We start from the raw sequence: 23,085 nt of genomic DNA, 5'->3' as shown, positions 1-23,085 counted from the left end.
TCTTAATTGTCATCTTTTTATCTCTATATAATTAGTTTGTTAACGATTTATATCGATGAAGACAAAGGATTATCAGCGATCACAATGTTTAGAAAAGCTAAGATTATGACAGAAATTAAGAGGAGAAGTTCTTTCCAGGTTCCATCAGCTAACTTGAATGTAAGGCCAAAGTCTGATGAAGTTATTGATAAGATCTCAGATTATGTAGTTAATAAAAAAATCACCTCGACTCTTGCCATGGATACTGCAAGATTATGTTTTCTGGATACTATTGGTTGTGGACTTGCTGCATTGCAACATGAACAAGCTCGTAAAATTATTCAACCTATTGTTCCAGGGACAGTAGTTCCAAATGGGACGAAAGTTCTAGGTACAAATCTGGTGATGGATCCAGTAGACGGTGCATTTGCAGTGGGGTCTCTTATTCGTTGGTTAGATTTTAATGATTGTTGGCTAGCTGCAGAGTGGGGTCATCCTTCTGATAACCTTGGTGGAATTCTTCCAGTAGCAGATTATTTGACAAGACTATCTAGAGCCACTGGTGGTAAGGAAGGTAAAATATTTACAGTCAAGGATATCTTAGAGAACATGGTAAAAGCACATGAAATACAGGGAATATTAGCTTTGGATAATTCTTTTAATAAAGTTGGGCTGGATCACGTTGTATTGGTTAAAGTTGCTACCACAGCTGTTGTGTCTAGATTATTAGGGCTATCTAAAGAACAAATCAACACTGCTGTTTCCCATGCCTTTGTAGATGGACAGTCCTTAAGAACTTACAGGCATGCCCCAAATACGGGGTCAAGAAAATCGTGGGCGGCCGGTTATGCTGTTGCAAGAGCAGTTCATTTATCTTATCTAACTAAAAACGCACACATTGGTGAGATTCCTTCCGTGTTAACAGCAAAAAGATGGGGGTTTTACGATGTCCTGTTTAATGGTAAACCATTCTCTTTCAAGCAAAGGTCCGAATTTGATTCCTACGTTATGGAAAATATTTTGTTTAAAATTTCATTCCCAGCAGAGTTCCATGCTCAAACTGCGGTTGAGGCAGCAATTGAGGCAAATAAAGTTTTAAAGAACATGAATAAATCATATAAGGACATAAAATCTGTCATTATTAAAACCCAGAAGGCAGCCTTAGAGATTATTGACAAAAAGGGGGACCTTTATAATTATGCCGATAGAGATCATTGTATACAGTATATGATTGCTTTCCCATTAATATATGGACGTTTAACTGCTACTGATTATTCGGATGAAAACGCATCAAATACTGAAATAAATGTACTAAGAAATAAGATGACATGTGAGGAAGAAACGACATTTACCACCGACTATTATGATCCTAAAAAAAGATCAATTGGTAATTCATTGGTCATAGAGCTGGAAGATGGCACAGTTTTAGATGAAATCAGAGTGGAGTACCCAATTGGCCATAAATTCAGAAGAGAAGAGGGCATACCATTAATTTGGGAAAAATTCCAAAGACATGTAAAAGAACATTATGGAGAAAACAATGAACAAGTAGAACAAATTCTGTCAGTCACAAAAACATCTGATTTTGTTGATCTAGAGATCGATAAATTTGTGGATATGCTTGCACAGAAGTAATTGGCTCCAGTTCTCATTTACTTGTTAAATGACCCAATACACTAACACAATAAGTAGTTTTAATTGCTAATAAATGTCATAACATAAGAGTAATGAGCTGTAATTATTTAACTAATGATGAACTTCTATATATATGTGTCTGCAAATGGAGATGTGACGCCTTTTAATATATTCCGGGTAACACACCGTATTTTTTTCAAATTTTTTTTTTTTAATTTTGAAATTAGAGAAGACATCACTTTTATTTGTTAGCTAAAGATATTGGATAGATGATGTATAGAAATACTAATTCGTTTTAAGAGTAGTTGTATAAATAGATACAAATATATTTACCGTCTCTGACTCAGCTACAGTCACTTATATATAGTAGTAGAAAAACTGTGCACATTGAAAAAAAGAACTGTATTAGTTTTCTACTTTCAATTGCAAAGATGAGTGTTAATGAGGTACCTGTCGATCAAAGACTGGAAAATGATCATGTTCAAAATAATAATGGAACCAGTAAATTATTTGACGAGTTAGTTGCATCTTCTAAGAATTTACCTTCGAGCTCTTCAGATTTGGGGCTTATCCAGTTAAGTTACGACGAATTGATCTTAAGAGCCAAGAAATTGAGGAACGAAGCACATAATGGGAGTGCAACAAAAAATTATACAAAAGCACACTATCTGTTAGCTGGGAGTGGTATCTCTATGGAAGAATTTGATAGTCTATATGATACTCTGAGAACTGACATGTCACAAGAAACTCAAAATAAAAATTTAAAGATACATCCTATCAGTGATGTGTCAAGTGTAGCTTCAAAAGAGCTTAATAAAGCTCAAGAACAATCAGAATTTAGACAAAATAACATTTTATATTCCATTGAAAAATTACTGTCTACTACTGAAAAAGAATTTGATTATTCTATTAACCAAGTTTTGAATTTAGATTGGGACCAAAGAAAGGAGGAAGTTGAATTAAATTTCAAGAAAATGCTAAAGAGTAAAAACATTTATAATAGCAATCGTAAAGTTAATAATGAAGTCAACCATTTCTCTTCTCCAAATTCACAATCAAATTTTGATGTTAATGAAAACCAACTAACAAGAATGAAATTCGAAAGATATGCTTCAATTATATATGTATTCAATAATAATAGACAAAACAAACAGCCTTTTTCATTAATTGATGAGTACAATAACTTCTTACCTTCATTAGATAATGAAAATGACAAAAATATGTTGAAATGTTGTAAAATATTGAAATCTAAATTGAATAATAACAATGTTGTTGAAGATTCAAAAATATATCTAGAAAATGAATTTAAACAATATTTAAATACTATATCCATTCAATTTTCGAGACCTGAATTCAACTTCTCAAGTAATCCAATTTTACAAGCAAATATCGAAAGAGCAATTGTTTTTTTGAATATGAAACTTAAAAATAAAAAAGGAAATTGGACGATAAACAATTTAACAGTTATTGATAACGTTCCAGTATGGGCTTTGGTATTCTATTTAATGAGAGCAGGTTTATTGGAAGAAGCTTTGGAAGTCTTAAATAAAAGCAAACCACATTTGAAAAAAATTGAGCAGCCTTTCCTAGCTTACTTTAAAGCATATACATTCTCAAAAGATAGGAAATTACCATTGGAATTTGTTGCTAAACTAAATTCAGAATTCAATCAACATATTAAGAATTCATTTGACGGAGATCTCTTTAGGTTGGCTGTTTATAAAATTATTGGTAAGTGTGATTTATCTAGGAAGTCTATACCTTCAGTTCTACTGACAGTTGAAGATTGGGTTTGGTTCCATTTCATTTTAATTACCGATCCAACTGAGAGCAGTTATTCTGTTTATGAATCTTTCTCTTTAGAAGAATTCCAAAATATTACAATGTCACATGGACCAAACAAACTTGGTAACAATTACTTAGAAGTTTTAATATTATGTGGTTTATATTCTGAAGCAGTTCAATATTTATCTGAGTTCGATGAAATTAACAGTGTCCATTTGTATATATCGTTAATTGATAAAAAATTGATAGATCACCAAAATAAGTCTGGAGTTAATGGTATTAATTTTGCATCAATCATAAATTCGTACATTCGATCATTTAAATTCTCAGATCCTAGGATTGCAGCTGAATATATTACGTTAATTACTCTATGTAATGATAATGAACAGCTCGAATTATGTAAAGAAGCCTTTTTACATTTGGTTTTGGATACGAAAGAATTCACAATATTATTGGGTAAGGTTAATAGAGATGGGGTAAAGCTTCCTGGTGTTTTAAGTCAAAGACTCGAGTTGTTAAAATTAGACAATCCTGAAAAGTTTATAAATGAGGTCATTCAAAGGGCAATTGTTCAAGCTGATGAAGAAGAGAGAGTAAGTGATAGTCTATTGCTATGCCAACTTTCCAAACAGTATGATATGGTAATAAAAATAATTAATGAACAATTAAGTGAATTATTAAGTGAATCAGAATTGGATAGTAACTTAGTTCAAATTGTGGATAATATTGAAACTAATGCTATTTTGTTTGCTGAAAATTTGGTTTTGCAATACTCTAAAGATGCAGAAATAATTGCTAAAATTGACAATAAAAGCTTTAATACTACTAAACTGTTAATAAAGATTTCAAAAGCTAGGGCTCTATTCACGAAAGAGAATTGGCGTGAATGCCTTTCCGAGATCGAAGCTCTAAATATTATCCCACTTCGCAATGAATTAGAAGCTTCAAAAGGTGCTCATTCATTACCAACGCTAGATAAATATCTAATCAAGAACATTCCAAATATTTTATTGATGGTAATGACATGTGCTAAAAGAATATATGAGAATACTAATAGAATAATCAAGCAACACACTCAAGCCACTAATGATATTGAAGAACTGAAGAAAATAACAAGAAACTGCATGATATATGCAGGTACCATTCAATATAAGATGCCTAGAGATACATATAGAGCACTAACCGTTCTGGACCTGAATCGTGAATACATATATTAGATATAAATAATTGGATATAGATTATTGTAAAAATTTAATAGATGACCATCAGCATAAGTTAACGTTAACTACTTGAAATTAACAATTCAAAACAAAATGTAAAGATCCGCCATAAGACAGCTCAATGATGGTTCCTTCAAAAACCGTTAAAGGAAAAGCTTAACTTTCTTAAAAAGCCCTTCTGGGATAGAACTAAGAGATTATTAAAATGTTTACCAACTCTCTTATGACCATTGATCAATTTATATTAACATAAACAATGGTCAATTGGAACCTTGTTTGGTGATTGAATGTTCTTAAACTCATTATCTGCAGACAGTTACCCGCCCTAAGTATTGAAGCTTAGAGATTAAATTTATTTGTTTAAGGTGGCAAAAGAAATATCATATATATATAGTGTAATATAATATAATATTGGATTCTTTATAAGATTCAATATTGTAATAACTAGCTTTTTTTTATCTAACTACTTCAAAGCTATCTACTAGCTGATTTAATATTTGTGCTATTGGTCTGATAGAAACAATTGTTAAAAGATAATTATAAAGGGAACTATTAAGAAAAAAACTTGAGAAATTTTGATAACTTTTTTGATTGTGATATCTCTACCTTATTATCAACTCAGAATATATTAAAGAACCCTAGATAGTGCAAATTAAATAGAGATGGAAAGATTACAGAGATTAATGATGAACAGTAAGGCTGGCGCCCCTGATGCGAACCGTGATGATACACAAGAAACGGTTTATATTTCTTCAATTGCATTGTTAAAGATGTTGAAGCATGGTAGAGCTGGTGTACCAATGGAAGTAATGGGTTTAATGCTTGGTGAGTTTGTGGATGATTATACAGTTAATGTCGTTGACGTGTTTGCAATGCCTCAATCTGGTACTGGTGTTTCTGTTGAGGCTGTCGATGATGTTTTTCAAGCAAAAATGATGGATATGTTAAAGCAAACTGGTAGGGACCAAATGGTGGTGGGATGGTACCATTCACATCCAGGTTTTGGATGTTGGTTATCTTCAGTTGATGTTAACACACAAAAATCATTTGAGCAATTAAATAGCAGAGCTGTTGCAGTGGTTGTCGATCCAATACAATCGGTGAAAGGTAACGTCGTTATTGATGCATTTAGATTGATCGATACAGGTGTTTTATTAAATAATCAAGAACCAAGACAAACGACATCCAATGCAGGTCTATTGAATAAAGCTAATATCCAAGCCCTAATACATGGTTTAAACAGACATTATTATTCATTAAATATAGATTATCATAAAACTTCATCTGAGACAAGTATGTTAATGAATTTACATAAGAAACAATGGCAAACAGGTTTAAAAATGAATGATTATGAAGAAAAAGAAAATTCTAATTTGGAAGTTACAAAGAAGATGGTAAATATTGCACGCGAGTACTCCAAGAGAATAGAAGAAGAAAAAGAATTAACAGAAGAAGATTTAAAGACTCGTTATGTTGGTAAACAAGATCCAAAGAAGCACTTAACCGAAGCTTCTGATAAACTATTAGAAGAAAACATTGTTTCTGTTTTAACGTCAAGCGTCAATGCTGCCTCAATTAAATAATTTTTTGCAACAACAAATAAAATCTAAATATCTTAATTAAATATTAAATATATTTATAAGTAAGAAAAATGCATGTGCAAATATAGTATCATATCTACTAGTTTCTACTTCAAGCAAGTTATCAATTTAAATATTATTAATCCAATTTCTCCCAAACTTGCATATAAATTTCATTTAAAAATAATAGTTCTCTCTCTTTTTTTGGAATATCAGTTCTATCAACTTCATACCATATATTATCTTTGCTATTCAGCAGAATCATTTTCCATTTGCTTACATGATCTTTATCTGATACAGTTAAAAAATGACTATGAGAACTCGAGTTTGAAGTAATACTTTGTGATGCCTCATGTACAAGGTTAGAAATCAATCTATATTTAGTTTTCTTCAATTCCATCAATGTTGGAAACTCTACTAACGTTTGATTCCTATCCTTTACGGGTGTATTTGTTTTACTATCAAATCTATTAAAATGCAATATGAGGTATCTTGGTAAAGATTCCAATTTAAATTTCTTCTTCAGTTCTTTGCTCTGTATATGTTCTGTAATACCATTGAATTTCATCAACATTTCACTTAATTTGATTTGTGGTAAGGCATTAGTATCCATCCCATCCTTAAATACTGGAACATCTGGTAAATCAAGTGACAGTAGCGAAAAAGGCATTATTGTCTTTTTGATCTTACTTTCTTTCGAGTTTGCAACCGATTTCTCACTTGTTACTAAAACCTGACCTCTTATATTTGTGTCAATAATATCTTTCAATGGTTTCGAAATATTAATATTAGAATTAATCAATGATAAGAGAAGTAGTCTTGGATCGTTGATATTCCTATTTGAAAAACTTGGGTCAATCAAGATAAATGACAGTAATTCATTCATGGCAACATGTGATTTAAACAACTTTGGTGACCAAATTCTTTTCATTAAAAGCCGTAATTTAGTTTCAAAAGGTGTATCATTTGTTAGATTTTTATCCAAAAGAAAATAATCCCTTATATCGTCCATATGAGTCAGCATCATTACAATTGATGCAATGCTGTCATTTGACGCATTAGCATTGTAACTAATGCCTACAAAACCGTTTAAGTATTCTTCATTATCTACATCTTTGCATATTATTGGGAAGTCTTTGATACTCTCCAATGTGAACTGTGGATTTATAGCGTATTTGATATCATCAATAATTTTCTGTTCTGTAAGATTTAACGTAACAGCATCTTCCAATGGTATATTCGCTGGCAGATTAAATAACTTTAAATTAGTCATATTGATAAAAATATTATGGTTTTCTCCAATTGAATGCAAAAATGCTGGACTACCTTCATTTCGACCTTTAAAATACTTCCCACATACTAAACAACAATATACATTTACATTTGTTGCAGTTATAGAACATATTCTTTCTGCATCGAAGTCTAATTTCTTTTTGTTTATGCTTCGAAGAAGCGGCGATATACTATATTTATCCTCAATTGGAGAGTCTTCATTCAAATATCTCTTCTTATGATTGAAAGCTGGTTCATCTTCACTTTCAGAACCGCTTTCACTCTCATAATCCAACATTCTTTTCAATGAACTCATCGAAATTTATTTCCACGAATAATTAGGCCCTGGCAATTCTAATGTTCGTCAAATTAGGACAGATAACCCTAGACCTACTGTAAAGGTTATATAGTTAATATATCGGCTTCGAAAGGACATCAAGAGGCTTCTAATCCAACTTTAGTATGTAATTTGCTCACTTTTTAAGTATATATTCTGACCTTTAAATGTTGACATACCTGTGGGACGCCTTAAAGGTTCCTTGTGAAAAATTTCCAATGGGTCATTTCTGAGTTGTTGCAAAACATAAATTAATTATATTTATCTGTAATGGGAAGGTACAATTAATTCAATTGAAGGTACTATTCTCTATTGTTAGTGTCCTAGTATTTATTTAACTTCAACTTTTAGCAATTTACGATTTCTTAATTTACAATCAGAGTTAACCTTCTATAAATGGGATTAGTATTCTTAAGCAGTTGGATTGTTTCAATTTTAGTTACTTATCAGATATTTAAGAAGAAGAATAAATATCAATTTGGTAGGAGCAACTCATTACCATACACAGAAGAAAAGATGTCATATCCAGTTGAAAAACAATTCAAGAACTTTGAAGACCTCGCTGACCCAAACTATGTTCCAGAGAAGCTTAGAGGTAAAAAGTACCTAGCCAAAGAGCATTGTCTTAGAGTCAAGAAGTTACTATTATCTAAAGTCAAGAGTCTAAATGCCTCCAAGACTGGTATTTTTATTGCTGGTGAAGAAATGAAAGGTGTTAAGTACTGTGATGCTTTCAAAGATTTCAGACAAAATCAATATTTCTACTACTTATCTGGTGTTTACGACATCCCAGGTTGTTCTTTATTTTTTGATTTCCATGACGATTCATTGACATTATTCTTACCAAACGTCGATACCGAAGATATCATGTGGAGCGGTGAACCACTGTACCCAGAAGAGGCCCTAAAGAAATACGATGCCGATGCTGTAAAGTATTATTCTGATCTTGAATCGGAAATTATCAACAATACCAAATACAGTGACTACTTGATTTTCACTACTGATTTAGATAATGTTCACATTGATGCTTTAGCTAAGAAATTAACCCCTAAGGACAAAGATTTTTTCTTTGCTATGGATGAAACTAGAGTGATCAAGGACTGGTACGAAATTGAAATTATCAGGAGAGCTTGTGAAATCAGTGACAAATCACATTTAGCCGTCATGTCTGCTTTACCAATTGAATTGAACGAACTGCATATTCAAGCGGAATTCAAGTACCATGCCACCCGTCAAGGTGGTCGTACCCTTGGTTATGATCCTATTTGTTGTTCTGGTCCAGCATGTGGTACCTTACATTACATCAAGAATGATGAGGACGTCCACGGCAAAGTTTCAACTTTAATCGATTGTGGTGCTGAATGGAGAGGTTACACTAGTGATGTCACTAGATGTTTCCCGTTATCAGGTAAATTCACAAAGGAACACCGTGACATCTACGAAACTGTTCTTGACATGCAAAGTCAAGCAATGGAATTGATCAAACCAGGTGCTGAATGGGATGACCTACACTTCCTAACACACAGAGTATTAATCCAACACTTCCTGAAGCTTGGTATCTTCAAGAAAGAGTTCTCTGAAGAAGAGTTGATCAAGAGAAGAGTATCTGCTGCTTTCTACCCTCACGGTCTAGGCCACATGCTTGGTATAGATGTGCACGATGTTGCTGGTAACGCCAACTACGAGGACCCAGACCCATACTTCTGTTACTTGAGAATCCGTCGTCGCTTAGAGGAGAACATGGTTGTAACCAACGAACCAGGTTGTTACTTCAACGAGCATCTAATTAAAAACTTCCTAAAGAGTCACTCAGAAAGACTCGAGACTGTGAACATGGACGTTGTTGCCAAGTACATGCACGTCGGTGGTGTGAGGATAGAAGACGATATTCTAGTTACGGCCAAAGGTTACGAAAACTTGAACAAGGTTACCAGTGACCCTGATGAAATCGAAAAGATCGTGTCCGCTGGTCTTGCCAAGGGCCGTTCTTCATTCCACGTTTTAGCCTAGATATTAGTTTGATATATATATGTATTTTTGAATAAAATGGTATCCTTCTATTGATATGTAGTTACGGTTGCGAATGTACGACGACTCTTCAAGAGTTGTTATCAAAAACAAAAAATAATGCGATTTCTGTGGATCGAACACAGGACCTCCAGATAACTTGACCGAAGTATTCTTCAGTCTGGCGCTCTCCCAACTGAGCTAAAACCGCTTTATAATTGAGAAAAATTAACATTCAAAAACAACCATATTCACATCACCGATTTGCAACCTGGGCTTAACTCCTCACACCAGTATAAGTAGTTTATCATTCTAGTCGGTTTAGAGCGTCTAATTTTTATGCTTAGGTAAATGATGCGTTGAATTGCTTTTGTTATGCTTCGTTTCCAGTCCAGTTCCTGTCGAATATTCCACTTTCCAGCTCGCTTTGCCGCCAATATACCTACGACTAAAAGAGTCCATCGGCACCCACCTTCAAGATACACATAGTTGGCAATAAACCACACTACCTGAATTTTCAGAATTAAATATTTGATTAGCGACTTTATATAATTTTAAGTTTATACAATGGGAAATAGCCAGTTTTATTAGCAGATATATATATACATCAAAATTGTTGTGCCTGGGGAAACCAATGCGAAACATGCGTAGCTTCACCGCACAGCATCTCATGCAATGGAACCATAACCAGCATCGTCCGAAGCCAAAGGCTCACTGTAAGGATTCTTTGAAATGACCCACAGCGCATGCACCAGACCAGGGAAGAACCCCAGACATAGCAACAACACGTTCACTAGCAGTTCCTTAGAAAAGAAACCTTTCTTAAACCACACGGCCACAGGAGGCAGAAATACTGCAACAAACACTAAAAACCAATCTCTAGCATGCATCTTAAACAACTTTTACACCACCACAAACCACCAAAAAAGTACTGAAAATAAAATATCGAAAATAACCTTTAAGAACCTTCAATTTCAAAACTCAAAACTCAAAATATTGACCCCCGACGTCGCCACTCACCCTCTATTTATACAACAACAACCCAATTAAGACCCCCACCGCGAGCATCTTCAAGGACTTTAGCCCCTCACAACCGCAAGAAGTCCCCGCGAAAAGGGGCCTGCTGGGTCGATATCACCGCACGCTAGCAACCTGGAAACCAGCAAATTGCGGTTGCAGTTGAAGTGCAACCGCAATTTGCTGGTTCTTTATTCTCAGGCCATGGTATATAAAGAGCAGGGCCTTGGCAGTGGTGCATATCGGTCCTTTCTTTCGTGCTGTTGTTGCTGTTGTGGTTCCAGTTCTGTTTTCTCGTTCTGGTTCTGCTTCGCAGAACCAGAACTACCATAAAGACAGTCATGAACAGAACATACTCTTTGAGAAATAGCAGGGCCCCAAGTGCAGCTCAGCTTCAGAACCCCCCTCCTCCTCCATCGTCCACGAAATCGAAATTCTTCGGTAAGGCTTCGATCTCGTCGAGCTTTCGTAAGAACACAGCCGGCTCGTTTGGCCCTGAGTTGTCCAGAAAGTTGTCGCAACTCATCAAGACTGAGAAGAATTTGATGCGTTCGATGGAACTGGTCGTCAGCGAACGTAAGCACGCTGCCACCCAGTTGAGTGAATGGGGTTACGGCAACGATGAAGATGTCTCAGACGTCACCGACAAGTTGGGTGTGCTGTTGTTCGAACTAGGTGAACTGCAGGACCAGTTCATTGACAAGTACGACCAGTACCGTATCACCATCAAGTCAATCAGAGACATCGAATCTTCGGTCCAACCTTCCAGAGACCGTAAGGAGAAATTAGCAGGCCAAATCGCTGCCTTGAAGTATAAGGATCCTACCTCTGCTAAACTGCCCGTCCTAGAGCAAGAACTTGTACGTGCGGAAGCCGAGTCTCTTGTCGCTGAAGCACAATTGTCCAACATCACAAGAGAGAAGCTAAAGGCTTCTTTCAACTATCAATTTGATTCTATTAGAGAGTTATCAGAGAAGTTCGCTTTAATTGCAGGTTACGGTAAAGCCCTTCTAGAACTATTAGACGACTCTCCAGTGACCCCAGGTGAGACTAGACCATCTTACGATGGTTACGAGGCCTCCAGACAGATCATTGCCGATGCTGAGAACTCTCTAGAAGCTTGGACTCTTGACGTAGCTGCAATCATTCCAACTTTATCATTCCATCAAACCTCTCATGATGTCTACGGCGAAGGTGAACTTGAAGAAGAAGAAGAAGAAGAGGAAGCTGGTGAATGGGTCCATGACCCTAAAGACCATGAAGAAGAAGAAGAAGAAGAAGAGGAAGAAGAGGAAGAATGAGCTTTATATCTATGTACTAATAATTAATTTTCGTATTCTAATCTAATGCTATATTTACTTGAATCAGATTCATCATGTCAAATCTCTATATAATGCTTCGATCACGTAATTCTCTCTTAAGAGTCTTGTAGTAATCCATGCTATAGTCGATTTTATTCACCATCGATTTTTGAATTGCAATGAATCTGATCCGTTGACGGTAATTTGACTTATCTTTATTTACAGGGTTGATTTGTTTGTCATGGATCTTGTGTAATGTACATCCAAGGTATCGCAAGGTCTTACGAATATTACTATCTCGAATGTACCATGTAAAATCAACATATTTATCCTTGGGAAATCGCAGTGAATTCAATAACTCCATGCCTCTGATTATCTCCGCTTCTTTGTCATGTAGTTGACGGCAATTAAATTTAATGGTACTCTGGCATTTCACAGCCCAGTAAGACTTATATGGAGGTAGTCCGCTATCACTCTTCAGTTTGACGATGTACCTATAGACTGCTTCAAAATTTTTGCTGTATCCACTGTTGCTCAATGATTTAAAACACATGTCAAATGTGTTGACACTGGGCGTCAGCTTATAATCTAAAAGAAATTTGTTTAATGTCATCAACGTTAGGTCAATTCTACCTCGCCTAGCAAACTCAGCCAGGAGTTTATCGACTACTTCATATGTAACCTTCATTTGCCCAGGTTCGTGGGAGTTATTGTCCATCGCAAATTGTATCATTTCCCAAACAACTTTGCTCTTCTGTTGCTTCAAAAGCTTCTCAATGCATAGTTTAAAAATTTTGTACGTCATTGAGATCTTGTTCTCTGTTAAATAATTCAAAATGTCACTGCTGGAATATGTCTTATCATTACGGAAGACCGTATAAACAAACTCGGGCGTTATAGCAACGCCATGCTTGACCATTTGTTCGATATATATATCCTTGGATAAACCATTGTTAAGAAAATTAAAACAAATGTTCCAAGTAATTTCATCAACTGTGACTTGATTTTTCTGCATATCATGAAACAAAAACTTCAATTCTGGCCGTATAGATTTGCCTTTACGTATATGTGAATTTTTTAGCACATTCATGATTAATAAATTATACGTCTTAGTATTTGGTTTGATGTTTTCAACTTTCATTTGAGCTAAGAATTCTCGACAGCTGGCAAAGTCAAACTTGTTACTAAAGTAATAAATCAAATCATTAAAACTGTCAACACTTCTTAGGTGGAGCGTCTTCACATTACTGGGATGAAATAAGTTTCTAAGTATTTTCGGTATAATTCCATTACTTTTAGAAGAGTTCCTATAATAGAAATCACAATGGGTCAATAGTCCAACATATTCAGGAAATTTTTCTGGATGTTTCTCAAAATCTGGGATCTTGGGTATTTCTTCCTTAGAAAATTTTGGATAAGCATATTTACAGGAGGGAATATCATCATCATTTAAATTATCGGCTTTATCCACTTCATCTTGTCCTTCATACCGTTTCGGTAAATTTTTAATTAAAGCAGCAAGTAATTCACCTAAAAAATCTTCAGATAAGCCAAATCCCAACCGCTCTTCTTTCTTCTTATGCAATGTAAATTTTGTATACTCTATACTCTTCTCTTGGTCATAGTCTTTATTAATCTCTTGCCTCCTCAATTTATATGGCCTCAGAGGTGACAAATACTCTTGCACCTGCTTCTTCTGGTAATTGGAACCTCGTCCAACAAGAGTCATATGTTCTCTCACATACCCATAAGAGTTTTTTGATGATTTGGACTTCTCATCATTCGTATTATTGCTCTTATCAATAAATTCCTTCTTATTAACTAATTCAAACTCTTTAGGCAACACATATCGAACTACAGGCACTTTCCCTTTCACACCATTTTTAGCCACCTCTACGCTCAAACGGCTAAGAACATTCATATATTAGCAATTCTCAATACCTACAGTCCAATAAGGTCATCTGCCAGCCCATTTCTATTTCCATAAAATAATCTTCAACTATAATTAAAATGATTTGAATTTAATTATCACTTTTATATTCAGTTATTAAATTATATTGCGATGCCAATTTCAGTGGACCCTTCTAATAGCGCGATCATTGTAAAATGTCAACCCATCGAAGGAAGAGTAACAACTTGCAATAACCAATAGATATAGGCGTCCTATTTGCTACTTAAATTATCCCAAGTTCTCTTTATGCCTAGCACAACAGACTATGGTATAACGTTTACTTACATATAAGTGGCCTATTGACGATGAAACTATTCATGATATTGATATTGTTATTTTGAATATATATTTAGTTACGGAATTATTTACATTTATCTAAGTCGATTCAGCTTCGAGAGAAGATTCTATCTCTTTCGTATCATCATAATAACATTCCCCACCAACCATTGATAACACCACTGGTAAGAATATCAGAGAATGTAATCCTGCCACTATGATTAGTGAGAACCACATACGGAAATAGAAGACTTGGAATATTTTGGATTTTGCAAATGCTAGAATGGAGATGCCAATGAACTTTGTCATTGTAATACCTGTAAACACCGAACCACCAACTGTAGACATTGCATAGTTCACACGGTTGTCTTTATCTTCTGCAATATTCGTTGGTACGACTGTGAATGCTCTAGCAATGTGGATGCAGAATTCGACTGCTAAGCCAACACATATTATTAGATTCACTAAACTAACTGCATTTAAAGTAATTCCTAACCAAGACATGAGTGAACCAATGTCAATGATAACCATTAAAACTGTGACTGACAAAACTAGTGAAGTGCGTAAGGAACGTAATAGAATGAAGGTCGTAAAAAATATTAAAACAATTGCTGTACCAAGTAACTTCAACGTTAAGGAGACTATCCCATCATACTGAACAAAAAATATGTAGAATGGAGAATAAGCAAAGACATCTAAATCTTCAAATGATGATGCAATTCTTTCTGAATCCAAATAAGCATCAATGTAGTCGCGTTGGGAATGCAATGGCCTGTGTGATGTTCTAAACGTAGATGATATAATTTTTGAATCATTAAACAGTATTGAATGCGAATATGGTGCTTTACCACCAAGTGGACATGGGTCACTTCCCGTTGCCATCCATATTTTGAAAAATTCCATAAACTCTTGATCTTCAGGGAATCCATGCATATTATAACTCCATTCACCAGGATTATAACACGATTTGCACTTGAAGGTAGGATAATCTGGTGGACACATTTCCAAGTCCGAATCAAGCTTGACCATACAACATTGTTCCAGTTCAGGGTTTAAAAAGGACATAAAATCGTCATACCAGTTAGCTAAGGGTTCAGTAATTGTAGATCTTGTACGTTCTTGTTCTAATATATTTGCCATCGAATTTGAATCACAAGTAGTAAACTTACCACATATTTTTCGTTGATTTTCTCTTTTAGTGATATCCAAATCATTGACAACAAAATATACTGGAGGGCCCATTTGTAAGTACTGATACACATCCCTGAAATATGATGCTAAAAAAGATTGTTCAGGGACGGCCATGGTCTGATCCAATCCTAATTGAATCGTCGGAATAACTGCTAAGGAGATCGAACACCATGAGATAAATATTCCTAATATCTTTCTTTTCTTCTTAATAATATTAAAATAAGTTTCCTTTATTAAAAATGAATTTTCTGATGTATATTCAAATAGGACATTACTGTAACGATTTTCATATATTGACAATACTGCAACATAGGAAGTCAATTGTAAAATAGCGTTGAATGTTATCGCAAGGGCAGAGTACAATGCAAAATTGCGAACAGCTGGCATTGTAACAAAACTTGCGATTAAGAAACAACTAACTTGACAGATATATGAAAGGAGGATAGAAGGAGAAATTCTTCCAACAGCAAAAACGATCCTTTGCTTGATATCTAAGCTAGGGTTGGTAATACATATTCTGTCATACTCATTCGTAATTAAAAATATATTATCGATACCAATAGCTAAAATCAAAAATGGAATAACTTCTGCAATTATTAATGTCAATTTTACACCAAATGCACTCAACACACCTGCAGCACAAAAGACAGATGCCATCACAATCGCGATACCAGTACAACCCAGTGTCATTCTAGTACTAGAATGATTTCTTCCCAATGCCAAAGTTGCGTAAAGGAACATCAATAAATATGATATAATGACAATAATGTAATCATTATTCTTGTTTAATTCCTTCTCAAGGGAAACTTCTGTACTAAAACTAAATCTTAAGCCTTTGGGGACTTCTAAATTTAGCAAGTAATCTTCTAATGTAGTTTCCCATAATGTTGCCGCATCAGTGTGGTTATCTAAGAGGAAAGTAATAAAAAAAGCATTTGATTCAAAAATGTTATCATTATTAAAGAACATATTTTTTTTTAAAGGTTGTTGAAATTTTGGAAGACAATTTACAGGGGAATCAGTGCAGCCTTTTAGTTGAGATTTCCATGAATCTTCACTTGGCAATTTACCATCAAAATATTGTGTAAATGACTCGATTACGCAAGAAGAATTTTCGACAGGTCTAAAACATAGATCTTCATAACCTATTTTTTGATCTGATAATAGTTCTTTTGTGATATAATTTTCAACGTCAAACCACCATTTCATAGTCTCATAAGTTAGAACGGGACCTGTTTCATTAACGACAAATATTTGTTCAGTATTATAGAAAGGCCCAAAATTTTCATCAAAATACTGTTTCTGTTTAAATTTTGAAGAGTCTTTACTCACCCATAAATTAACAGGATTCGTTTCTAGTTCATAAAATTTAATCAACAAAGCTAAACAAAATAATATGACTAGATTTGAAATACCGAGAACCAAATACGGATTTTTAGTGGAGAACTCAGCTAGATTTCCCAATACTTTTGAAATAGAATCATTAATTTTATTCGAGTTGAAGTCAGTTGGTGCTTCGTATTCTGGATTTATTTCGTCTGCACCATCCATTATCTCATCAGTAGTAATCCTATCAAGATTAACACTTTGCAATTTTCTTTTCCTAAATATATATATATGGAATAATCCAACAGCAATGAATATTATACCATATAAAACCAATACATCGAAAGAGAAGCAAGGCATCCCACCTTTACGACATATTAGGTCTTGAAGTGGTTCCAATTTTGGACAAGATGCTTCACAATCTGTACATGCACATTTATATTCCCCATTAGAACATGAATATATGGTATTATTAAATTTTTTAAAATCACAAGTTTCTTCATCATTGTCATCTTGAAGTTCATAAACGTAGTTAATCTGGAAAGGTGAACCACCTAATAATGGTTTTTCGTCACCTAGAAATTTCAAAAAGCTTGAATAGTTTTTAGCTCCACCACCAATCAAATCCATTGCGTAGCCATTAGTAGCAGAGAATTTCACATCTTTACAAGAATTATAGAACAGTGATGCCCAAGTCGAGTTCATGAATACATCTAATTCTGCAACGGCTTCTTTACCAGTTTTTGTTATTTGCGTCTTTGTAACATTAACGAATTCCCTTTGATTAGGAGAACATGTGAAATGACAAAATAAATTATTAAAGTTCTTTACACAAGCTGGACATGATGATATAATACTTTGAGCTTTTTTCAAATTAGATTTTAAGTTCTTCAGTTGATCTTCACTGCAGCACAAATCCTCGATATCTCTCCATTCTTCACCACAAACGTTGACTAATAAATCAATAACATTCTCATCAGGTTTAGGAGGTTGAAACCTACTATCCACTGGACACGGTAACTCAGAACCAAATAACGACTTCTTACCACAATTCCCATATATAGCACATTGGGCAGCATTCACTCGTATAGTAAGTAAAAATAGTGCCACTATGAAAGCAGCAAATCCTCTCATCTTTCACTAGAAGTAACCTAACAAAATGTTAATAACTAATTTAAAATTAGCTCTACACAGTGATATATATCTTGTTTAGTATAAATTAAATTTCCAAATATAATAAATATCTTTATATTTATATCGAGTATCCAATATATCCCCTTGATTAAAGATCAAAACGACCTTCAAAATGATTTTGATATTTTGAAAGTTGAATATCGAAAATTTAAGAAATGGGTAATGAAGAATATTTACTTATTTCTTTATACTAATAGATAAAAGTAAATTATATAGAGTCAAGATTGATACTAAAGGTCAATTAGAGCCCTATAGGTTTGGTTACAAGCAAAGTATTGGGAATTTAATTAAAATAAGTGTGTTTTTACAAGAAAAATTTTGGGGAAAACTTTGAAGATTGGTTAAATCAAGTTACTGGAAAGATTAAACATAAAGTTGTATATTATACAAATTGAATTTCAATATGAAATATTTGAAGGATTTGATTATAAGTAGAAAGGACTTTCAGGATTGGTGCCATAATCTACATTGGGGGAAGGATGGGTCAATGTTTTTGACTACTGTTCCTGAACTTACATTGATTGAACCAATTTACAACACTGAAGTCGCTGGTCAATGTAAGAATCTCTTCCATGTTCGAGAATACCCATTAGTAATTGAAAATAAGTTCGAATACGAAACCTCACAACATAATTCGCTTTTGGACGGACAACCTGAGTCTTTCGTAAGGGGCTGGATACCTTCACCAGATTCTATTTCAGACAACTTGTTTTCCGTTCTAACTAATAATTGCAATGTAATAGTTTACAAACACAACAAGAAGGTAATAAACTTAGACGAACCTGATAAACCTCTTTCACATAGAACATACCACTGCATGAATTGGTGTAATAATGGACAATATTTATTTGTGGGTAATGAGGAGTCAGAGGTTGTTGTTTTCGAAAGACAAAAACCTAACAGCGATGAAGTGATGTTTCACTATAAAACCACAATAAAATTAGGAGCTAATCGACTATGGATAACAAAATTATATTCTAGAGATAATCAAATTATAGTGACTACCGATAATAATGCCATTTATCACATATCCTTTGCTAAAGGGTTCAACAATGTAAAAACTAATCAAGTATTAAATGCTGGAAGATTTAAAGTAGTTGATTTAAAAATTTCAGAAAATTATGCATTTATAACAACATACAATAAATTCTACTGTATTAATTTGAATAATAATATCCAGTCGGAAGTTACACTTCCGCAATCTGAAGGGTACAGCATAGTGCCATTGACACCCAGGAAATCTGAAATTTTGTTATTATCTTTATCAGGTAACCTGACTGTTCAATTAAATGATTTTTCTAATCTAGTTTTAATGCAAGATAATATAGTAACGCCACCAATCGAAAAGAAATATAAAAAATGGAAAACTTTATCACAAGAAGAGTTTGGAAAATGTATGACAAATATTCGTATTTTTGGTAGCTGTATATCACAAGACGAAAATTCAATTGCAGTTTTATATAACTTTGAAAGGGTGGCTCCAAAATATTCAATCACATCAGAAAGTCAATACCGTTTAATGTTACTCCCATTATATGATTCATGGACAATTTCTGACAGATCAGCAGGTCTCTCATTATTCCAAACATATAACATATATGATAAAAAACTTCCTATATTAAAGGATTGTAATAATACAGAGGAAGCAAAGAATAACACCAATATAGACTTTAAAGAATACATTAAAAATATTCTATCATTAAAGGAAATGAATAAGACAATGTTTCAAAATTTCATTAATCCAGTCCCTTCTTGTGAATTTTTTAGAGAGTGTATTATCAATTATGTGAATGACCATATTGATGAAATTCAAAACCCATTAGATAAAGCATGTGCTCTATCGTTAGCAGCATCAACGAATCAAACCATAAAGCTAAATAAAGAGACTCTTCACTTTAAAAGTGAGTTTATTAGTGAAAACTTTGTTTTCGATAACACACAAGATTCTAACATAATTACTTCTATAGAAGGACATACTTGGAAGAGATGTCTTATAACTTTATTGCCTTTATTAACTGTAAATGTTAAAGTGTGCCCTGTGAGTAATGAAAGGATGATAGACATAAAGAAGGATGACTTAAATGAATATGGTTGGTTAACAAGAACATTACTTGAAGTTTTCCACGACCAAAGTGTTTATACTGGTGCTACAATGAAATAATACTATTAATAAATACCTATGTACATATAAAACTATCCTTATTAGCATTGAATACTATTTTAAGGAAGCTCTAGCAATAAGCATGATGTAACAATAACAAAAAACTTTTTATATTAAAATCATGCTCTATTTTCAAAGTAGTTCTTAGTTTTGGTTAGTATACCTGAAACCTTAGACTCTTGCTGTATTCTATTCCTAACCCATAACGATAATTTATCTTCAATATTTGGTAACTTATAACGCTTATCTAGTAAATATATATTAGCATAGTCATTAATATGTCTTATTGCTCTGCCAATACTTTGATTGACTGACTTCATACATAATACATCATAATATGTTCTAGTTTTTTTCATTGCGTCAGATTTTGAACCACCATTTTTAATTATTTTGTCTTCTAAATGACTTCTTTTGATCTGTAGTTCACCGCTAAATATATTTGGATATGGCAAACCAACCATAACAATAGCTCTACATAGGTTGTCTTGGAAATTAATACCTTCCGATAATTTACCACCTACAACTGCAAACAGGTTCGAAGATATACCTTCTGAAATATTATTCATATATTCAGGGAACGGATCTTTCCCTGCTTTAGACTCAAAGAGAATTTTTCTACTGTTATTCAATTTATCGAACATACCTGACTCTTTCCAAGTATCAATGATATATTGTAAATATTGGTAACTTGGAAAGAAAGTGACAATACCTCCTGAAGGGGGAACTGAGTTTGAAAGATCATTAAGGAAATTAAAAAGTGCTCCATTGACTAAATTCTTGTCTTGTCTTTTTTCAAAGGTGAATTCAAATTGTGGTTCATCTATAATATATGTTGATAAATTTTCATCAGGAATAACATGATTACAAGAGAATGTCACAGTATCAATTTTATCAACGGATGGAAACAGAACATCAAAAAAATCACTGACCGGTTCCATGGTACCACCAGCTAGAATCACACATCTGGCATCATTTATTATTGACTTAAAACTTTCACTTGGTTCTAATAACATATACCTAATAGTATTATCCTTTTCAAAAAAAAATTGGCCCTCATTACTCTGGTTTGTCAAGCAGTTAAGAAATGTAGCAACTTTATATAACAATGGAGTTGAAGAAGGTTCGACTTTCTCATCTTTCTCAGGTGAAATTGAATCAATGTATGTATCAATCTTATATGCAATTTTGGATACTTGAATGAATTTGTTTAATTTGTGAATATTGATAGTATCTGCATTTGAGCCAGAAAATATATCATTAACATTTATCTTTTGACCAGCTTTCTTATAAGTTTTTTTGATAAACTCATTTAGAATGGAAAATAGCTTGATTAGTTTTAGAATATTAACTCTATTCCCACCATTCAGTCTCTTTTGAAACTTTTTTAAATATAATGTTAAACCTTTTTGTGACATTATTAATTCTTGCAATGATATTTGAGCAGAATGTATACTATTCACTGTATCTATAAGATTATGTGCTTCATCTATTACTACAATTGAATTTTTTAAATCTATACCCATGCTAATTCTTGTTGATTCAGATAAAAGATATTGGTACGGTAAGGTTATTATTTCTGAATCCATCAGATATTCTCTTGTACCATAATATGGACACATATTTAATGTCTCACCAATATCGACTATATCTTCAATATCGTGAACTTTTGTAAACATTTGGTCCCTAAAATCAATTTTTGATATCTTTCTCTTGTGATATGGACATCCTTTTTCAGATCCCACTAGTTCTTTACATGCATTATTGATAGATTCTAAAGTCTTCCATTTTTTCCTTATATCTGGGTTTACACATAGTTGTAATCTTGAACCCATTGGTGTATATTTTATTCTTTCCTTTGGCACAATCTCTGGATCAAACGAAGGTTTAAAATCCGGTAGTTTCAATTGAGAGGCAAATTGGTTCAATTGAGAGTGTGTTCTTGAGGCGAAATAAATTTTTACAGGATTACATTCTTTTAATAAATCCGATGAATTAGTTTCTTTCTTATTCTCATTATTATTGTCCAACTTTTGCAACAAAAGATGAATTTCACTCGACAAAGCAGATGCCTTAGAGACAGTTGAATTGCTATCCTCACTATCTGAATTATAATCAGCTGGTAAGAAATCAGCTTCAGCCATTTCAACATCGACATGCTCGATCTTTCTTTTCTTTTTCGGTTCAGTAGCCTTCACTCTCTTATCATGTTTTGATTTAATCTCAACTGCTGAGCTCCTATTCTCTACACTATCCAAATATAATTCATAATCATTCAAATCTAGTAATCTATCCTTTACTATAGACTTCTGGTAATTTTCTTTAACCCAATCTAATTCATCTTCACTATCACTATCCGAAAAGTCAGAATCTGCTTTAATTCGGTTCGAACTCTCATTGTCAGCAATCAATGTTGTCTTATTGTCCCTCAACCACGACACAATAGAACAGATCAATGATAAGGTCTTACCTGTACCTGTGGGACTCTCTAGAATTGCCAATTTTTTATTTTGGGTGAGCGTATCATAGATGCATTGCATCAATTGGATTTGAATATCATACGGCTGATAAGGATGCCCAAAATTGGCACCAGAACTCATATCTACGTGCACTCACAAAGGTCAACCAGGCTATCGAGAGGTTGAAGGGACAAGATCTAACTGCAATATCCAGAGTAATTGTACTTTCAGTAAATGTTTCCACATTTTTAAATCAAAATTTTTCTGATGAGATGCGATGAGCTTAAAGAAAGGAAACCATTGATTCTTGATGTAATAATGTCATTTTGTTAAAATAAAAAAAAATGTTTGATCTATTTACATATATACTGGTTATGGGCACTTATATTGTGATTTA

At 33.6% G+C, this 23,085-nt stretch overlaps 11 protein-coding genes and 1 non-coding gene across 12 annotated transcripts; 6 read left to right on the top strand and 6 right to left on the bottom strand.

The window, feature by feature from the left end:
• Window positions 1–84: 84 nt before the first annotated feature.
• Window positions 85–1,614, top strand: PDH1 (putative 2-methylcitrate dehydratase; the record flags this gene model as incomplete). Its single annotated transcript, XM_003688593.1, has 1 exon — window positions 85–1,614. One exon carries the CDS (start codon window positions 85–87, stop codon window positions 1,612–1,614), a length of 1,530 nt encoding a protein of 509 aa, XP_003688641.1.
• Window positions 1,615–2,045: 431 nt separating this feature from the next.
• On the top strand, window positions 2,046–4,616 carry TPHA0P00480 (uncharacterized protein; the record flags this gene model as incomplete). The annotated part of the gene is made up of 1 exon (XM_003688592.1): window positions 2,046–4,616. The coding sequence occupies one exon, from the start codon at window positions 2,046–2,048 to the stop codon at window positions 4,614–4,616; it is 2,571 nt and encodes an 856-aa protein (XP_003688640.1).
• Window positions 4,617–5,281: 665 nt separating this feature from the next.
• Window positions 5,282–6,202, top strand: RPN11 (proteasome regulatory particle lid subunit RPN11; the record flags this gene model as incomplete). Its single annotated transcript, XM_003688591.1, has 1 exon — window positions 5,282–6,202. The coding sequence occupies one exon, from the start codon at window positions 5,282–5,284 to the stop codon at window positions 6,200–6,202; it is 921 nt and encodes a 306-aa protein (XP_003688639.1).
• A 136-nt stretch (window positions 6,203–6,338) lies between these two features.
• On the bottom strand, window positions 6,339–7,787 carry SAD1 (mRNA splicing protein SAD1; the record flags this gene model as incomplete). The annotated part of the gene is made up of 1 exon (XM_003688590.1): window positions 6,339–7,787. One exon carries the CDS (start codon window positions 7,785–7,787, stop codon window positions 6,339–6,341), a length of 1,449 nt encoding a protein of 482 aa, XP_003688638.1.
• A 417-nt stretch (window positions 7,788–8,204) lies between these two features.
• On the top strand, window positions 8,205–9,818 carry TPHA0P00450 (putative Xaa-Pro dipeptidase; the record flags this gene model as incomplete). Its single annotated transcript, XM_003688589.1, has 1 exon — window positions 8,205–9,818. One exon carries the CDS (start codon window positions 8,205–8,207, stop codon window positions 9,816–9,818), a length of 1,614 nt encoding a protein of 537 aa, XP_003688637.1.
• Window positions 9,819–9,936: 118 nt separating this feature from the next.
• Window positions 9,937–10,026, bottom strand: TPHA0Ptrna9F. The gene is given in 2 exon segments: window positions 9,937–9,973; window positions 9,989–10,026. It is a non-coding gene; the product is annotated as a tRNA-Phe (tRNA).
• Window positions 10,027–10,483: 457 nt separating this feature from the next.
• Window positions 10,484–10,705, bottom strand: SNA2 (Sna2p; the record flags this gene model as incomplete). The annotated part of the gene is made up of 1 exon (XM_003688588.1): window positions 10,484–10,705. One exon carries the CDS (start codon window positions 10,703–10,705, stop codon window positions 10,484–10,486), a length of 222 nt encoding a protein of 73 aa, XP_003688636.1.
• Window positions 10,706–11,173: 468 nt separating this feature from the next.
• On the top strand, window positions 11,174–12,133 carry LSP1 (lipid-binding protein LSP1; the record flags this gene model as incomplete). The annotated part of the gene is made up of 1 exon (XM_003688587.1): window positions 11,174–12,133. One exon carries the CDS (start codon window positions 11,174–11,176, stop codon window positions 12,131–12,133), a length of 960 nt encoding a protein of 319 aa, XP_003688635.1.
• An 85-nt stretch (window positions 12,134–12,218) lies between these two features.
• Window positions 12,219–14,054, bottom strand: AEP3 (Aep3p; the record flags this gene model as incomplete). The annotated part of the gene is made up of 1 exon (XM_003688586.1): window positions 12,219–14,054. The coding sequence occupies one exon, from the start codon at window positions 14,052–14,054 to the stop codon at window positions 12,219–12,221; it is 1,836 nt and encodes a 611-aa protein (XP_003688634.1).
• Window positions 14,055–14,459: 405 nt separating this feature from the next.
• On the bottom strand, window positions 14,460–18,011 carry NCR1 (sphingolipid transporter; the record flags this gene model as incomplete). The annotated part of the gene is made up of 1 exon (XM_003688585.1): window positions 14,460–18,011. The coding sequence occupies one exon, from the start codon at window positions 18,009–18,011 to the stop codon at window positions 14,460–14,462; it is 3,552 nt and encodes a 1,183-aa protein (XP_003688633.1).
• A 463-nt stretch (window positions 18,012–18,474) lies between these two features.
• On the top strand, window positions 18,475–20,232 carry TFC8 (transcription factor TFIIIC subunit TFC8; the record flags this gene model as incomplete). The annotated part of the gene is made up of 1 exon (XM_003688584.1): window positions 18,475–20,232. The coding sequence occupies one exon, from the start codon at window positions 18,475–18,477 to the stop codon at window positions 20,230–20,232; it is 1,758 nt and encodes a 585-aa protein (XP_003688632.1).
• A 119-nt stretch (window positions 20,233–20,351) lies between these two features.
• Window positions 20,352–22,829, bottom strand: CHL1 (DNA helicase; the record flags this gene model as incomplete). Its single annotated transcript, XM_003688583.1, has 1 exon — window positions 20,352–22,829. One exon carries the CDS (start codon window positions 22,827–22,829, stop codon window positions 20,352–20,354), a length of 2,478 nt encoding a protein of 825 aa, XP_003688631.1.
• Window positions 22,830–23,085: the final 256 nt, after the last annotated feature.

This window comes from Tetrapisispora phaffii, chromosome 16 (genome assembly GCF_000236905.1).
Source record: "Tetrapisispora phaffii CBS 4417 chromosome 16, complete genome".
Lineage (NCBI taxonomy): Eukaryota > Fungi > Ascomycota > Saccharomycetes > Saccharomycetales > Saccharomycetaceae > Tetrapisispora > Tetrapisispora phaffii.
Note: the sequence above shows the minus strand (reverse complement) of the source record. Positions and strands in the feature narration are given on the sequence as shown.